This window comes from Ochotona princeps, chromosome 5 (assembly GCF_030435755.1).
Source record: "Ochotona princeps isolate mOchPri1 chromosome 5, mOchPri1.hap1, whole genome shotgun sequence".
Lineage (NCBI taxonomy): Eukaryota > Metazoa > Chordata > Mammalia > Lagomorpha > Ochotonidae > Ochotona > Ochotona princeps.
Genome location: NC_080836.1, coordinates 32,782,468 through 32,796,370, shown reverse-complemented (window position 1 = coordinate 32,796,370; position 13,903 = coordinate 32,782,468). Strand labels below are relative to the sequence as shown.

The 13,903-nt window shown below is 40.4% G+C and overlaps 1 protein-coding gene across 1 annotated transcript in view; it reads right to left on the bottom strand.

Moving 5' to 3' along the window:
- LYPD6 (LY6/PLAUR domain containing 6) overlaps positions 1–13,903 on the bottom strand; it is a 114,918-nt gene that overhangs the window by 19,108 nt on the left and 81,907 nt on the right. Inside the window, exon 2 of the mRNA XM_058664201.1 lies at positions 6,782–6,950. Within this exon, the coding sequence (XP_058520184.1) occupies positions 6,782–6,917 (136 nt within the window). The 5' untranslated portion in view covers positions 6,918–6,950. The remainder of the gene's footprint in view (positions 1–6,781; positions 6,951–13,903) is intronic.

Sequence of the window (13,903 nt, the reverse complement as noted above, 5' to 3'; positions counted from 1 at the left end):
AAACTGGCTAAAAAAGATGAGTAACTGCACTTTTTCATGGGAAAATTTGAGAGTTCTATGTTCCTCCAAGTAGCTAGTGATGCACATTCATAAAAGCAATAGAGCAAATGCATGGGCCTTCGTAGAAAATGACAGAGAGCAGTTGCTACACAGACATCCAATCACCTCATTCCAATGAAGAAACTTTACTCTGAAGAAAATACTTGTCTGTCATATAACTACAATGAAGCCAGTCCTTGCTGAAACACACAAATATTGTGATGCATCAAACAGTTTGTGGAAAATGGAATGAAAGGCCAACTTTATTCGGTTAAAAAAAAACTGAAACCCATGTGCACCCAGGGCTTTCAAAAACTTACTGGAAATGCGGGTTATGAAAAAATGTGCAAGGATTTCATTTTTTTTGCATCAAAAAACTTATCTTTTAATTGTATCTTTCTACCAGGTTTTCGAAGTACTTTCATCTGTCTTCACATCTCACTATTTCAGAAAGTAGGTGACACTGGAGTGGAAAAGATCACATTTAATGAAGTACACATCTAAGGAATTTAAAGCAAGAGAATTTTCAATTTTCAAACCTATTTAACATTCTTGTAGATATCTTAATTAGCTATTTTTTAGAAATATCCTCAGAAAAACCATTAAAAGTTTTTCAGGAAATTGTCCTGACTGTGTACATTTTAAAATAGCTTGCCTATTATTGTTAAAATATTTACTATATAAACAATTTCAAAATATGAAACTTGAAAAAACAGCTTGTAAATGAGGTTTTTGGGGTAAAAAAGGATTTGTCAATGAACAGTATTTCTCAAAAAAAAAAATCACCATAGTCACCAAGGTTTATGACTGTAAGCTAACTACATTACTTCAGTTCGTATGATTAATTCTCCTGAGTATCCAATTTTATCTGTCTGTCACTGCAGCCAAAAAAAATTGGCTGGAATGTTGCATTGGTTATTCCTGGAAACTTTCCCATCAAAGAGATAAATTAAGAACTTTGAATGAAGATTGACGATCCAACTGTTCCAAGAACAAACTGAGAACCTACCACTAATAAGCTGTAGTGTTCCCAAACTTGGATTATTTAATAGACTTTTCAGAATGATCTTGTGCAAGAATAGTGACATTCTAAATTTAATACTGCCACTTCTTATATAAGTAAGCTCAGACTCTGAAATTAACCCAAAGCATTCATATCAAAGCTTACACACAAGTACAAGCTTATACACTGAGACTAATTAACCTTTATTTTAAATCATTTGTCTCTGAATGAGTTTGTCAGCACATATTATTGGCAATTAACCAAATGATCTCATTTGGGTGAGCCTTATTTTAAAATCTGAAGCCGCATGTCTGTGTACATTCACAATAGCTACAGTATAATTTGCTTATAGGAATATTTATGACCACATGACAGGTGGTACTGGCCAGTGAATAATCACACTCTGATAAGTGATAAATCTCTGCAAACAGACTCAGCTTTAAGTGGCTAATTGCAGCACAATACCAAGTAAAAGGTTAAATTCTTCCTTCTGGAAATATTTAGCCAAACATGGAGGCTACAAATGAAAAATGATCTCCACTAGCTTGTTAAGTGATACTACATCTGATAAAGGGATCTTTTTTTTAAAAGGACAGAAAGAGTTTTCTAAAAGATGTGCCATTTTCTTCTTTGTTACTTCAAAGCACTGCAGAGCAAGCAGAGTTTTGCAACTCGTGGCCTCAGCTATGAATGAATCTAATTTGGCTCTTGATCACAGAGTTAATAAGCTTAGTCCTCTATATTTCAGGACCTAAGTCCTTGGTCCCTCAAGACAAGGTGATTGTAAAGAAAAAAAAAGTGCCCAGTTACTTCCTGTAAAATAATCTGTCCATTAACTCTCATGGTCAGCCGTAGTTCAGCCTACCATAATTCATTTGTAAGGGTATCAGAAAAGATTTCGTCTTTGTTTCCACCTCTTGGAGCTTTTGCCTGGACAAAGGCCTTCAGTTTTGAAAACGTGGTGAGAACAGACTTGCCTTGAAACATATGCAGACTTGCCTTGAAATGTATGCGTCAAAAAAATCTTTCTTCTCTTCTTGCCAAATTAATTTATATTGCTTCTGGAAAGCATACATGAACATAAAGTGTCTAGAAATCCGATAAATTTGTTTCTCAGTCCACTTGGCAACAAAAAATTGTCAATCAGTATTAATAAGAACATATTTCTGACACAAATGCTATTTTTCTGGTACCTGTCTTAAAAAGTCCCTTTACTTTCATAAGACTTGGGTAGTTTAGGATTGAGTATAAATTTAGTTGGCTTTCTTCCTGAGCATGACCAAGTCAAGCCCCCTGTATGGATTTAGCACTTTGGTGCACTTGATTAAAAAAGCACTCAAAACATGCAAGAGGAGAAAACTAGCAAAGTTTCTATTCTAAGAAGGGAAATAGCGGCCAAGGGCAGTTTGCAGTCCTTTAGTTTGCTAAATCCTAGTATTTGATGTACTATTTGGCAACTAAATAAGTAGCTTCATTTTTCCAAATGATAACTCTTGTGTAGAAGGTTTATGCTAGACATCAGTGTCTTAGTCACAATTTGGAAAGAAATTCATCATTCTCACCTGAAAAAAGGTAGGATAAAAACCATATACATATTATATTGAGGATAGTGTCTCATGTTTGAAAGCCATAAAACTATTTCTTTGAAAGGCTTAGGAACTTTAAAGATGAGAGAATAAGACAGCAGAGATTAGTCACGGGGGGCGGGGGGTTGAATTTTCTCAATCTGGGTTCCAATCTCACTCCAGTTATTATCAATGATATGTGCTCATGAACCAAGAGAAATGAGTTCATGTTTGCCTTGGTAGAAAACTTGTATACTTTCTCCCACTTCTAGTATTACTACATTTCTCCCTAAACAGTCTGAGCTTCTCTATGTAACATTAATTGAAGCTGGCTCACGCACTGACCCCAAGGAAAGTTGTTTGTGCCTTTGTCTACAAAGTGACGTGATTATATAAATAATTCACCATCATACTAGTCCGGTGTGTGCTTCATATATTTTTTATGTTTTATATTCAACAGAAACCTGTCTCTTTGTGGAAGATCATGCAATCTAAACATAGTGTGGTGCTCAAGGGCACAGGACCATGCTATTTAAACAATCAAAGTGTAAAAATAAACATAACCACCAACCTCTAAAATAGCTGAGAGAATTGGAGAGTTAACTCAGATTTCAAGTGGCAGAACAAAGTTTTGGCCAAGTAGGAGACAACCATGGTAACTTCAGTAAGAGTTTATCCTTTCCATGATCCATGATGGTAACGCTGTAGATCAGAACTTGCAGATCTGGCTCCAGCAAGTGACACAGTGGGTGAACGCATCACCCACAATGCCAGCATCCTTTATGCAGGCAGGTTTGTGACCCAGCTGCTCCGCTTCTCATCCAGCTCCATGTTAAAGTATTGGGGAAAGCAGTAGAAGATAACTCTGCAACTAACTAGTGCTCTGCAACTCATTTGGGAGACCTAGAAGAAGCTCCTGGCTCCTGGTTTCAATGTGGTTCAGCCCTTGCTATTGTAGCCATTTGGGGAGTGAACCAGCAATCAGAAGATGCTTATTTCTCTCCATCTTCTTTTTCCCTCCCTTTCCCTTTGTGTATGTGTATGTGTGTCTCCTAATTTTTCTGGAACTTTGATTTTCAAGTAGAAAGAAAAGACTTACAGATTTTCTCAGAACAATCACCTACTTATCACTAAAGTTTAGGCAGAACTTCCTTCTCTGTATTTCAAAATCATAACAAAAAATGCTACAAATGCAATCTTCCATTATTTATGGTGAGTTCCTTCCAAGCAGGCCGTGGTTCAAAAGTTCATGGAAAACACATAAAATGAAAACTCTGCATGGGTTTTAAACTTCTTTTGCAACAACATACATTTATTTTTTAAAGTGCCCTATTCCACAATCTTTCTGAAGTACCTTCATTTTAATGAACACAGGTTACACAAGCAGAACCTTGTCAACTGCTTCCAAAGAGCAGATGTAACTTCTCTTGTGGCCTAGCACCCTTCAAAGACCCCATTCTGAAAGCAACTTTCCAAAATGAGGCCTGCTCAACTTGGACGAGGATTACCACCCTACTAAAGTGGAAGCTGGATTTTGTCTTGGTTTGCTTGAACGCAGTGACCTCCTGTCTCCTTCCTACTCCAGGTAAGCAACCACAGAGAAGGTTAACAGTGGGCCTGCTTCACAGCAGTGACTACTAGATCTCTCCCAGTTCTCAAAGAATGGCACAGAAGCCAAAATCTTAGCCATCAACCCTAGGAGCTGAAAGTCTTATGGATAAAAGAATAAATGCATCTAGAAAAACATAGCAAGTATCCCAGAGATTATCAAAGCAAAGAAGTACCAAAAGAAGAACAGATAGGTAAGTTTTCCATACAGTTGTCCTGAAGACATCAGATTGTACTAGTGAGAGAATCTTCAGGAATAAATCCACACACATTCTATGTTGCCCATCAAAGGCATATTTAGGGGCTGACGTATGGCTTAGCGGCCGAGATGCTGGATAAAGTGCCCGCATGCCTCGTGAGAGTTCTATACCTTGCTCTAGTTCCTGACTTACTGGGAAGCAACAGGTTATGGCTCAGGAATTGACATCCTTCTGACACAGGCAAGGAGCTAGCTAGCAAGGAAGACTGGAGGTTGCTAGCCCCTCCCAACAATCTTATCTGCTCTACCCAAACCTTGCCCTTTTTCTGGTGTAGAAAACCACTGTTTCCACAAAACTGCTGCTCAGAATTGATGCCAGCCAAAAGTAACCAATATAGAAGTCAAATGTGTCCCAGTAGTGACTTTCAGATAATTGTAACAGCATTTCAGCAAAATTACCATGGCTGACACTCCTGCTCTTAGCATGCACCTAGTGGCAGAATATGTCCAAGATTTCCCAGAAAGGGCTAGAATATGGATATCAGTCAAATTCTGCCCCCAAACTCTGCTCCTATGAACATTCAATTAAACCCCACCCCGAGAACTGACTTGCTCTGCCTCCAGAACATAGAGTGACAGCCCTGAACCTCATTGAGTATAATTCATCTTTATACTCTTTTGGGGTATAGGCAAATGAATCTTATTCCTCTGCTAATCTTCTTATTAAAAGATTTACTTATTTTTATTGGAAAGGCAGATATACAGAGAGGAGGAGAGACAGAGAGGAAGATCTTCCGTCCGATGATTCACTCCCCAAGTGACCACAACGACTGGAGCTGAGCCAATCTGAAGCCAGGAGCCAGGAGCTCTTCCAGGTCTCCCACATGGGTGCAGGGTCCCAAGGCTTTGGGCCGTCCTCAACTGCTTTCCCAGGCCACAAGCAGGGAGCTGGATGGGAAGAATGGCCGCTGGGATTAGAACCGGCGCCCATATGGGATCCCAGCACATGCAAGCTGAGGACTTTAACCACTACGCTATCACGCTGGGCCCCCTCTGCTAATCTTTACTGCTTCTTGTCTTTCTTTGAATTATGTCTTGTGTAGGAAATTAGAACTTGGCCCAGCCATCTCACGTTACTGCCTCCCCTATGGGATGCCAAGACTGAGGTTCTGGTTTCAGCCTGACTTGGCAGGGGATCACTGCATGCATTTGGGGAATGAACTAGTAGCTGAGAGTTTCTCTCACTCTCTCTCCCCCGAAACTAGAAAATCAAAATCAAAAAGGAAAAGATTCCTCTAACATGGCTTTCAGTACAGTATTTTATTTAATCTTTAGAAATCTAAAAAAGTTAGGTAAAAAGGCTACAAAGCAACTGAACTAACTGGTTGCAAATCCAGGGCCAGGTGGACGCCCAACACCAGTGGGTCCCCTCCACTATCTGTAAACCAGAAGGTGTGGACATTCAAGATTTCAAAGAATCCCTGTCACGGCCCTTCTCTGTCAGTTCTATGATCCTCAAACACAAGGAATATTGCATTTGCTCGTGTACCTGTCATGCTAATCACAATGCCAGGCACACAACGGATGCTTCAGTAATACTTGCTGAGCAGAACATTTCAGCAGGAATGGACCCCAGGCAAGAGTTAAAAGTCAGAATGCATAAAAAAATAGCCAGCCATCAATGCCAGCATGGGATCTCACAAAAGATTCACATAGAAATAAGAGAAGCAAGATCAATACAGAGATGGAGACCAGAAGAGGAAGACCAATCACTATGTTTCCCCAAAATGGGGCTCTTAGGGTAGCAGCAGCAGAAATTTTAGGTAAGAGCAGAAATCCACAGCCCCAGGTACATGCAATTCAGGAACTCAAGGGCAGGGATCTGGACTTTTACACTATTGTGCACTCCCTAGATAATTCTTAAACACAGGAAACGGAAAAACACAGGGAGTAGGAAGTTGTGGAAGGCAATTAGGCTGGAACTGAAAATTAGATGCAAAGAGAGGAAGGCCAGCTATTATCTTACCGATGAAGGATTGATCTATTACAAACAATCCTCCCCCTGGGACATGGCGGTCTACTTTGATGACTGAGGACTGGCATGAGTAAGAGAGACGGACATTCAGAATTAGAATGATTGTGTGGGGAACAGAGAGAACACATCTAACAGTAAGACTATATAAAACAAACCCTGCAAGAATATCAGGACAACAGAGAAAGCATCTTTGGTTAACTGTTGTATCCTTCGGTTACATTGCAGGAGGCCTGCCCTGCTCTGAAGGCGGCCTTCTCCAGGCTGTTTCTCCAAACTGTGTTTTATTCAAAGCAAATCGGTGCTTCTGCAGCCAAGAAAACCAAAAGTCTTACTTGAAGGATGGAGGTAGATGATGTCTTTGACCGTGAAGTCTCGAGACTGAGCAGCTTTCAGGCAGTCGGCCAGCAGGCTCAGGAGCAGGAGCCAGGCCAGGGCGGGGCCAGGTTCCATGGCAGACCCAAGTGTCATTCATGCAGAAGGCCCGGGAGTGGGGACACGCACCTGAAACAGGAAGACAAATGCACGTCAGTGTCCAGCTCCAGGCTGCTTGGCTTCGTGGGGACCCTTGCCTTAGTTTCCCGTGGGGATGAAATGGGCTGCAAAGGGCCGAGGAAGTGGGGAGACACAGACAGAAACTTGGTCATCGGTCATTTTAGAGTATTCAGAGCATTCCAGCCCAAATCTCGCGTTAATCAGACTGCTAAAGCTCCGCCACTAGCAGTCTCTACTCATAGCCAGCAGAGATGGTATCAGGAGAGATTGAATTTTAATGAAATCCAGCTATTTTTGCAAGGAGGCCAGGGGATGACTGCCAGCCAGCAACAATAAAGAAGTCAGGTACAAAAGCTCGGAAGCCTCTCCTTGACAATGGTATACACCAGGCATGGGAGCACACACGTATGGGTTCATGTTGCCCATGCAGACCTCAACAGGATAGACTTTCAGATGTGGTGGGGAGCGGGTAGAGGATTAAAAAAGAAGAAGGAAAGAAAGAGAGAGTGAAAGGAAGAAACAAAGAAAAAGCAATATAGGTACGATGACCTCCTCCTAGCCAAAAAGTGGCACAACAGCATAAAATCCCCTTAACGTAACTCATGTGTGCTGGCCAAGTACTATTAAAGCTTTTACACAGAGCGATTTATTCTTGTAACAGCCCTTTGAGGCAGGCACTTGGATTTTGAGTAACTCGAGGTCCATCAGATAAATAGAGGAGCTGATCCTAACCCAGGCAGTTTGACTGTCAAATCTGCAGCTTAAGCACTAGGCAAAGCTGTGTTGGTCTTAAGTCTGATTTGAGTTGTGTAACAAAAACTGCTAAGATCAGCTTAGGTCTGTGGCGCTAAGCACTTGTCTCTATGCCTTATTCATACTTTGTCTTTTTCCTTCAAAACTGATGACAGTAAAAGCTGGCAACAGGGTTGAACTGTCCAGCTTTCTTGGAATGCAGAAATATCTTAAATATAATATGAGGTTACTTCAAAAAAATCTGTGAAATAATTGAATTAAAAGATGAGTTTATTTTGCTGCAAATAAATTGGCGATTATCATTTCTTTAATATACACATTTTTCATAAACTTTTTGAAAGAGGTGCAGGAGCATTCCCCTCAAACTGTTCTCAAAATCCCTAAAGCCCCTGGGCTTATCTCCTGCCTTTCGTCTGTTGTTTTTACCAAGTCTTCCTAGGTTTTGCTGTAAGAGATAAATGATCATAAAAAAAAATCATCACACATGTTGAGAAGAAAAAAAACCCAAGTACAATGGAATATCAGGTTAATCCTCCATTTGCAGTGTCAGCATCCTCTATAGGTGCCAGTTCAAGTTCCAACTGCTTCACTTCTGATCCAGCTCCCCGCCTACAGCCTGGGAAAGTGGTGGAGGATGGCTCAAGTCCTTGAGTCCTTACACCCAAGTAACAAATCCAGAAGAATCTCCAGACTCTCAGCTTTGGATCAGCTCAGCTCTGGCCGTGGGAGCCATTTCGGGAGTGAATCAGAGGATGGAAGATATCTCTCTGTCTCTCCTTCTCTCTGTAAATCTGCCCTTCAAATAAAAAAGTAAAATCTTTTAAAATAATAACCCAGATCAATCCTTTAGAATATAGATAATTTAATATGAACTCATTTATGCTGTCATTGTATCACTTTTATGACCCAAGTGATTCAGAAGAAAAGGAGCTATGCACAAGTGATATTTTAAAATTTACCAATAATATCAAGAATAAGAAAAGTGATCTGCACGATAAAGTAATTAAATAGTAAAGCAAACTCATGGTAAACTTTCATTTTAAATTGATGAGGCATTACTATGTCAGAATTTTTGTTCCAGTTATATTTTAAAAAAAAAGCAAATGACTTATAAAACTACATGGCATCCCTTCAATTTTTAATTTGCTCTCCCACTGCCATCTCAAGCAGCATTTTCCAAATCTGCTTTATGCCTTCTGACAGCATGCTGAAATCATCTAATAAGCTTCCCTCCCTCCCATCTAACTGGCATTTGCAAACATCCAAGGGTAGATGTGGAAGCCAGCACACTACCTCCATGATACCTCCCCTGAAATTGGGTTGGAGGGCAGGTGTTAATTGTGTCTCACAGATCACTGCTGCTAAAGGGCTCAGCTATAGAATTCAGGTTCAGTTTCTCCCAGGTTTACAGTGAGGTGGCCTGGGTTTGCAATCTATCTCCAATACTCCTTTATTATGTGGCCTTGAGTCAGTTCACCTAAGCACCATGAACCTCAATTTCCCTGTATATAAAATGGGGACCATCACGTTATCCATCTCCCAATCTTTTTTTTTTTTTAAGATTTATTTATTTTATTACAAAGTCAGATATACAAAGAGGAGGAGAGACAGAGAGGAAGGTCTTCCGTCTGGTGATTCACTCCCCAAGTGAGCCTCAACGGCCGGTGCGCGCCAATCCAATGCCGGGAACCTGGAACCTCTTCCGGGTCTCCCACGCGGGTGCAGGGTCCCAAATCCTTGGGCCGTCCTCGACTGCTTTCCCAGGCCACAAGCAGGGAGCTGGATGGGAAGTGGAGCTGCTGGGATTAGAACCGGCACCCATATGGGATCCCGGGGCTTTCAAGGCGAGGACTTTAGCCGCTAGGCCACGCCGCCGGGCCCATCCATCTCCCAGTCTTACCCTGAGCATAAAATGAGGTAACCAATGTGGAGTCTTGTGCATGGCAAATACTACATGGTATTTTCTAATATGAGGGTTCTTCAAAAAGTTCATGTCACATAATACAATGTAATTAATGAAGTTAAATAATAATAAAATAAAAAAAAATAAAATAAAATAGGTTTATTTTGCTACAAAGCAATTTTGAAATCCCCAAAGAGTTATTTTCAAGACAGACATTTTTTCATGAGCTTTTTGAAGTCTTTTTATAGACAGATTTCAACTTTTTTGAAATAAACTATTTTAATTCCATTTCCATGAACTTTTGAAGTTCTCTTATAGTTTTATCATTGTCATTGTCCCTAATCAGTAATTACAGTTTTCTAAGTAAAAGTACATATGATGCAACTAACTTTGTTTAACACGCAATTCACTTTCCTTAGCTCGGAAAAGTATAGCAATCCCTAAAAATTAAGGATGATAAATCAAGATCCATAAGCTTCCACTACACAAACATCTGCTCCATGGATACCAAGGAAAGGAAAAAAAACCTGTGGGGGGAAAGGGGCAGTTGCCGTCTGCTAACCAACATTTAATTTTGCTGAGGCTGACACAGTTCCATGTGACTTCCTGCCATTGGTCACCCAGGAAACAAATACAGGGGTACTACCCATCACCATCTTCATCATACACCCCCAAGGACGGATGTTCCACTCTGTGCCTCTTACATATATGTTCTTTCATGATGCCTTATTTGTAAAAACCAAGTTGATATGTCAAGAACACATGGCCTGGAGATGTGTTCAAGCACACAGCTCTCCTGATGGAGCTGAAGATACAGCAACTACTTCATGCATTCCTTACCACAAGAAAAGGCAATCTGATCTTTTGGGCACAAGTATTCAAACTGAGGGACAGCAGAGCCAAGTAACGTTTCAACCATGAATTTTGTGTGTTTAGTGGAGAATTCTCCAATTCTCTTCCCATCTGCTGGCAACCCCTGTCTACTTCTTTCTGTACATTCATCTATCAGGATCATTTCATGCAAATGGAATCACACAATATGCAGCCTTTTGTATTGGACTTCTGTCCCTTAGCAAAATATTTTCAAGGTTCACTCATGTTACAGCATTAATTAGCATAACATTTCTCTTTATGGATGAATAGTATGTCATTGTATAAATATATTTGTTTTTTTCATCAGATGATGGGCGTTGGGTGGTTTCTACTTTTTGGCTTTGTGCATTATGCTGCTGTTAACACTGCTGTACATGTCTCAGTTTTCTTAGCTGTGAAGCTGGGACTGCAAAGGCTGAGGCTTGCAATGATAACTAGATACTCAGCTTCTTGAGGAACTGCCCCATGGTGTTCCACTGCAGCTGCAACATTTCATATTTCTGTTTCCCTGCATGCTTACCAAAACTTTTCTTCCCTTTTGTAAAAGTTATAGTCTTTCTAGGAAGTGTAAAGCGTGCCTCATTAAAAAAAAAGATTTATTTCTGCATATTTGAATGGCAGAGAGAGAAGGGAGGGAGAGAGGGAGAGATCTTCCATCTACTGATTGATTCCGCAAAGGGCCACAGCAAAGCCAGATACAAGGAACTCCATCTGGGTCTTCCACATAGGTGGCAGAGGCCCAAGGACTTGGACCATCTTCCACTGCTTTTCCAGGCACATTAACAGGAAGCTGGATAAAAGTAGAGCAGCTGGGACTTGAACTGACGCTGCAATATGGGATGGTGGCATTATAAGCTACAGCATAATGCGCTATATCACAATGCTAGCCTGTCATTTTTTTGTGATTTGTTTGTTTGCTCAAAAGTTGGTTATAGAGATGGAGATATCCCGTTGGCTAGTTCACATCCCAGAAAGCACCAGTGGCCAGGGCTGAACCAGGCCAAAACCATCTATCATATCTTCTTTACAGAGAACTATATCCAAAATATTTGTTCACTTAAAATGTGTATATTTATTTGAAATAGACAGAGGAAGGGACAAAAAAGAAAGAGCGAGAATGTGTGTGTGCTTCATGTGCTGGTTCATTCCCCAAATGCCAACACAACTAGGACAAACGGTCAACATTCTGGTATCCCATGTGGGTGGCTGGGGCCCAAGCATTTGGACCTCTTGTACTGCCTTCCCAGATGTACTGGTAAGCAAGGAGTTCAATTGGAAGCAGAGTAGCCAGGGTTTGAACTAGTGCTCCAATATGAGATGGTGGCACTATAAGCGGCAGTGGCTTACCCCACTGTACCAAAGCATCAGCCCCCAGCCCCAGCCCATTTTTCAATGGGATTATTATCTTTTAATTTATGAGTTGTAAGAGCTCCTTCTATATTCCAAAGCTTTTTAAGATATAGCATTTGGAAATGCTTTCCACTCTCTGTATTGTTCTTTTACTTTCCTAATGATGTCCTTGATCATGTGAAATTTTGGTTTTGATGAAGCCAACCCTTTGGTTTTTATAAATATAATTTTGTTGCCTGACAAAAGTCCAGTGTAACACAGCATTGAAAAGAACAGCTCTGCATGCAAAGCACAGCAAAAGAACTTGCCTGCTTCTAACAGCAAAAGCTGTATTTCCCACATCTTTTTTCATGAGAGTAAAAGGATAGGCAGGACTATTTATTAAACCATCAGCTTATATCCCTGCAGTCACCAAGCACCAACCATTCCATTAGTGTTTTCTAGGAACTGAAAACTGAAATATGAGTGACAAGAATCCACAATTAATACAGCAATAAATGAAACAGAGGTTATTCCAGAAGGGGCATCTATCACCTTTAAAATTTTTACTACCTATTTACTTACTTATTTGTTTATTTGGGAAACAAACACATATTTATTTAAGTGCTCATTCACTGGTTCACTTGCCAAGTGCTTGCAACAACCGAGGCTGGGTGGGACTGAAGCTAGCAAATAGGAATGGAATTTGAGTCTACCATGTAGGGATGCAGGTACCTAATGACTTGTTACACTGCTGCTGTCCAGGGTCCGTGTTCGCAGGACCCAGAGTCAAGCACTCCTACACAGGACATGGGCGCCTCAGCAGGTAGGCTAAATGCCCACTCCTGGGCTGACTTTTCCTCAACAGGTTCTCAGTAATTGATGGGGCTTTAAACCCTAAACTTCACAGATAAAAAGTTTCAGAGTATGGACATGCTCAGGAAGCACAAAGGGTTTTTCTAAGACTCTGCTGCCTTCGCCTGGAGTCTATTGTGCCTTTGGACTGTTCCCAGACATTCAGAAAAGACTTGTGTTTCCATTGCTTTTTGAGTGTGCACTGCAGATCCCATCCCAGAATAAAATTCTCTTTATGAAGAAGTACACTCTCATTTTCACAGCTCTGTGACCTTTCATTTGTTATTTATGAGCTTTTGCAAATCTAATACCACTCTGACAGATTTAATTTGTGCTCTAAATTACCTTTGCATGAGTTACTAAATTTCTGGTTTTATTCCAATGGATTAGTCTGAAATCTATTGTACTTTCTCTACTTGTGAGAAAGCTGAGAAGAGGTACATTCTGAATTTTCATTCCATGGATGGTGGTTGATAACAGGCAGGAGGATTCTTATAATAGACAAAGTAATAGGACCATAAGTGAGTCAGGTTCTATAAATCCATATCCTAGGCACTATTTCACATAAAGCTCATAAAATACTACATTCCTACTCCTTAAACTGGTTACCAGTTTAAAAGAATGAAGCAGTTCTGCAAGATACATTGACTACACCAAAGAACAATATTTTCAGTACTAAATTAATATATGAGCAATTGTGAAGCAGAAAGCCAATGCAAGCTTAACTGTGTTTCATTGCTGTTCAATTTTGTTCAGTGATGTTCAAATTGAACTTTGGAATGCCTAATGAGAACAAAATGCAGTTCTCAGACCTCAAAGATCATGACATGTAGGTATCATTTTTAAGATGTATTGATTAGTGTCACTGGTATTTTATTGACTTGAAAAGTTCAGATCCCAAAAATATAAACTAAAGGCACATGTTCACAAAACCAAGTCTGGTTAACTATATCCTAGTGTATTCATTGCAATTCAAGAATTACTCAAAACACATCTGAAATTTCCTTGACATGTCTCCCTTAAGAAGTGAGGTCCATATTATTGTCTCCCCTTGATTCTGGATCACCCTCATCAAACAGCTTGTTCAGAGGTCGGTAGAAAGGACACTAAAGAACTCTCACTCTCAGGGCTAGATCATAGAAGATGATGGGACCTGGTGCCTGGAGTCCTTCACACAGAAGCCCTGAGATGCCATATTATCAATCTGAGTGTTTCGAGGTTGCCGTGCTGTAAGGAGGCCCACGTAGCC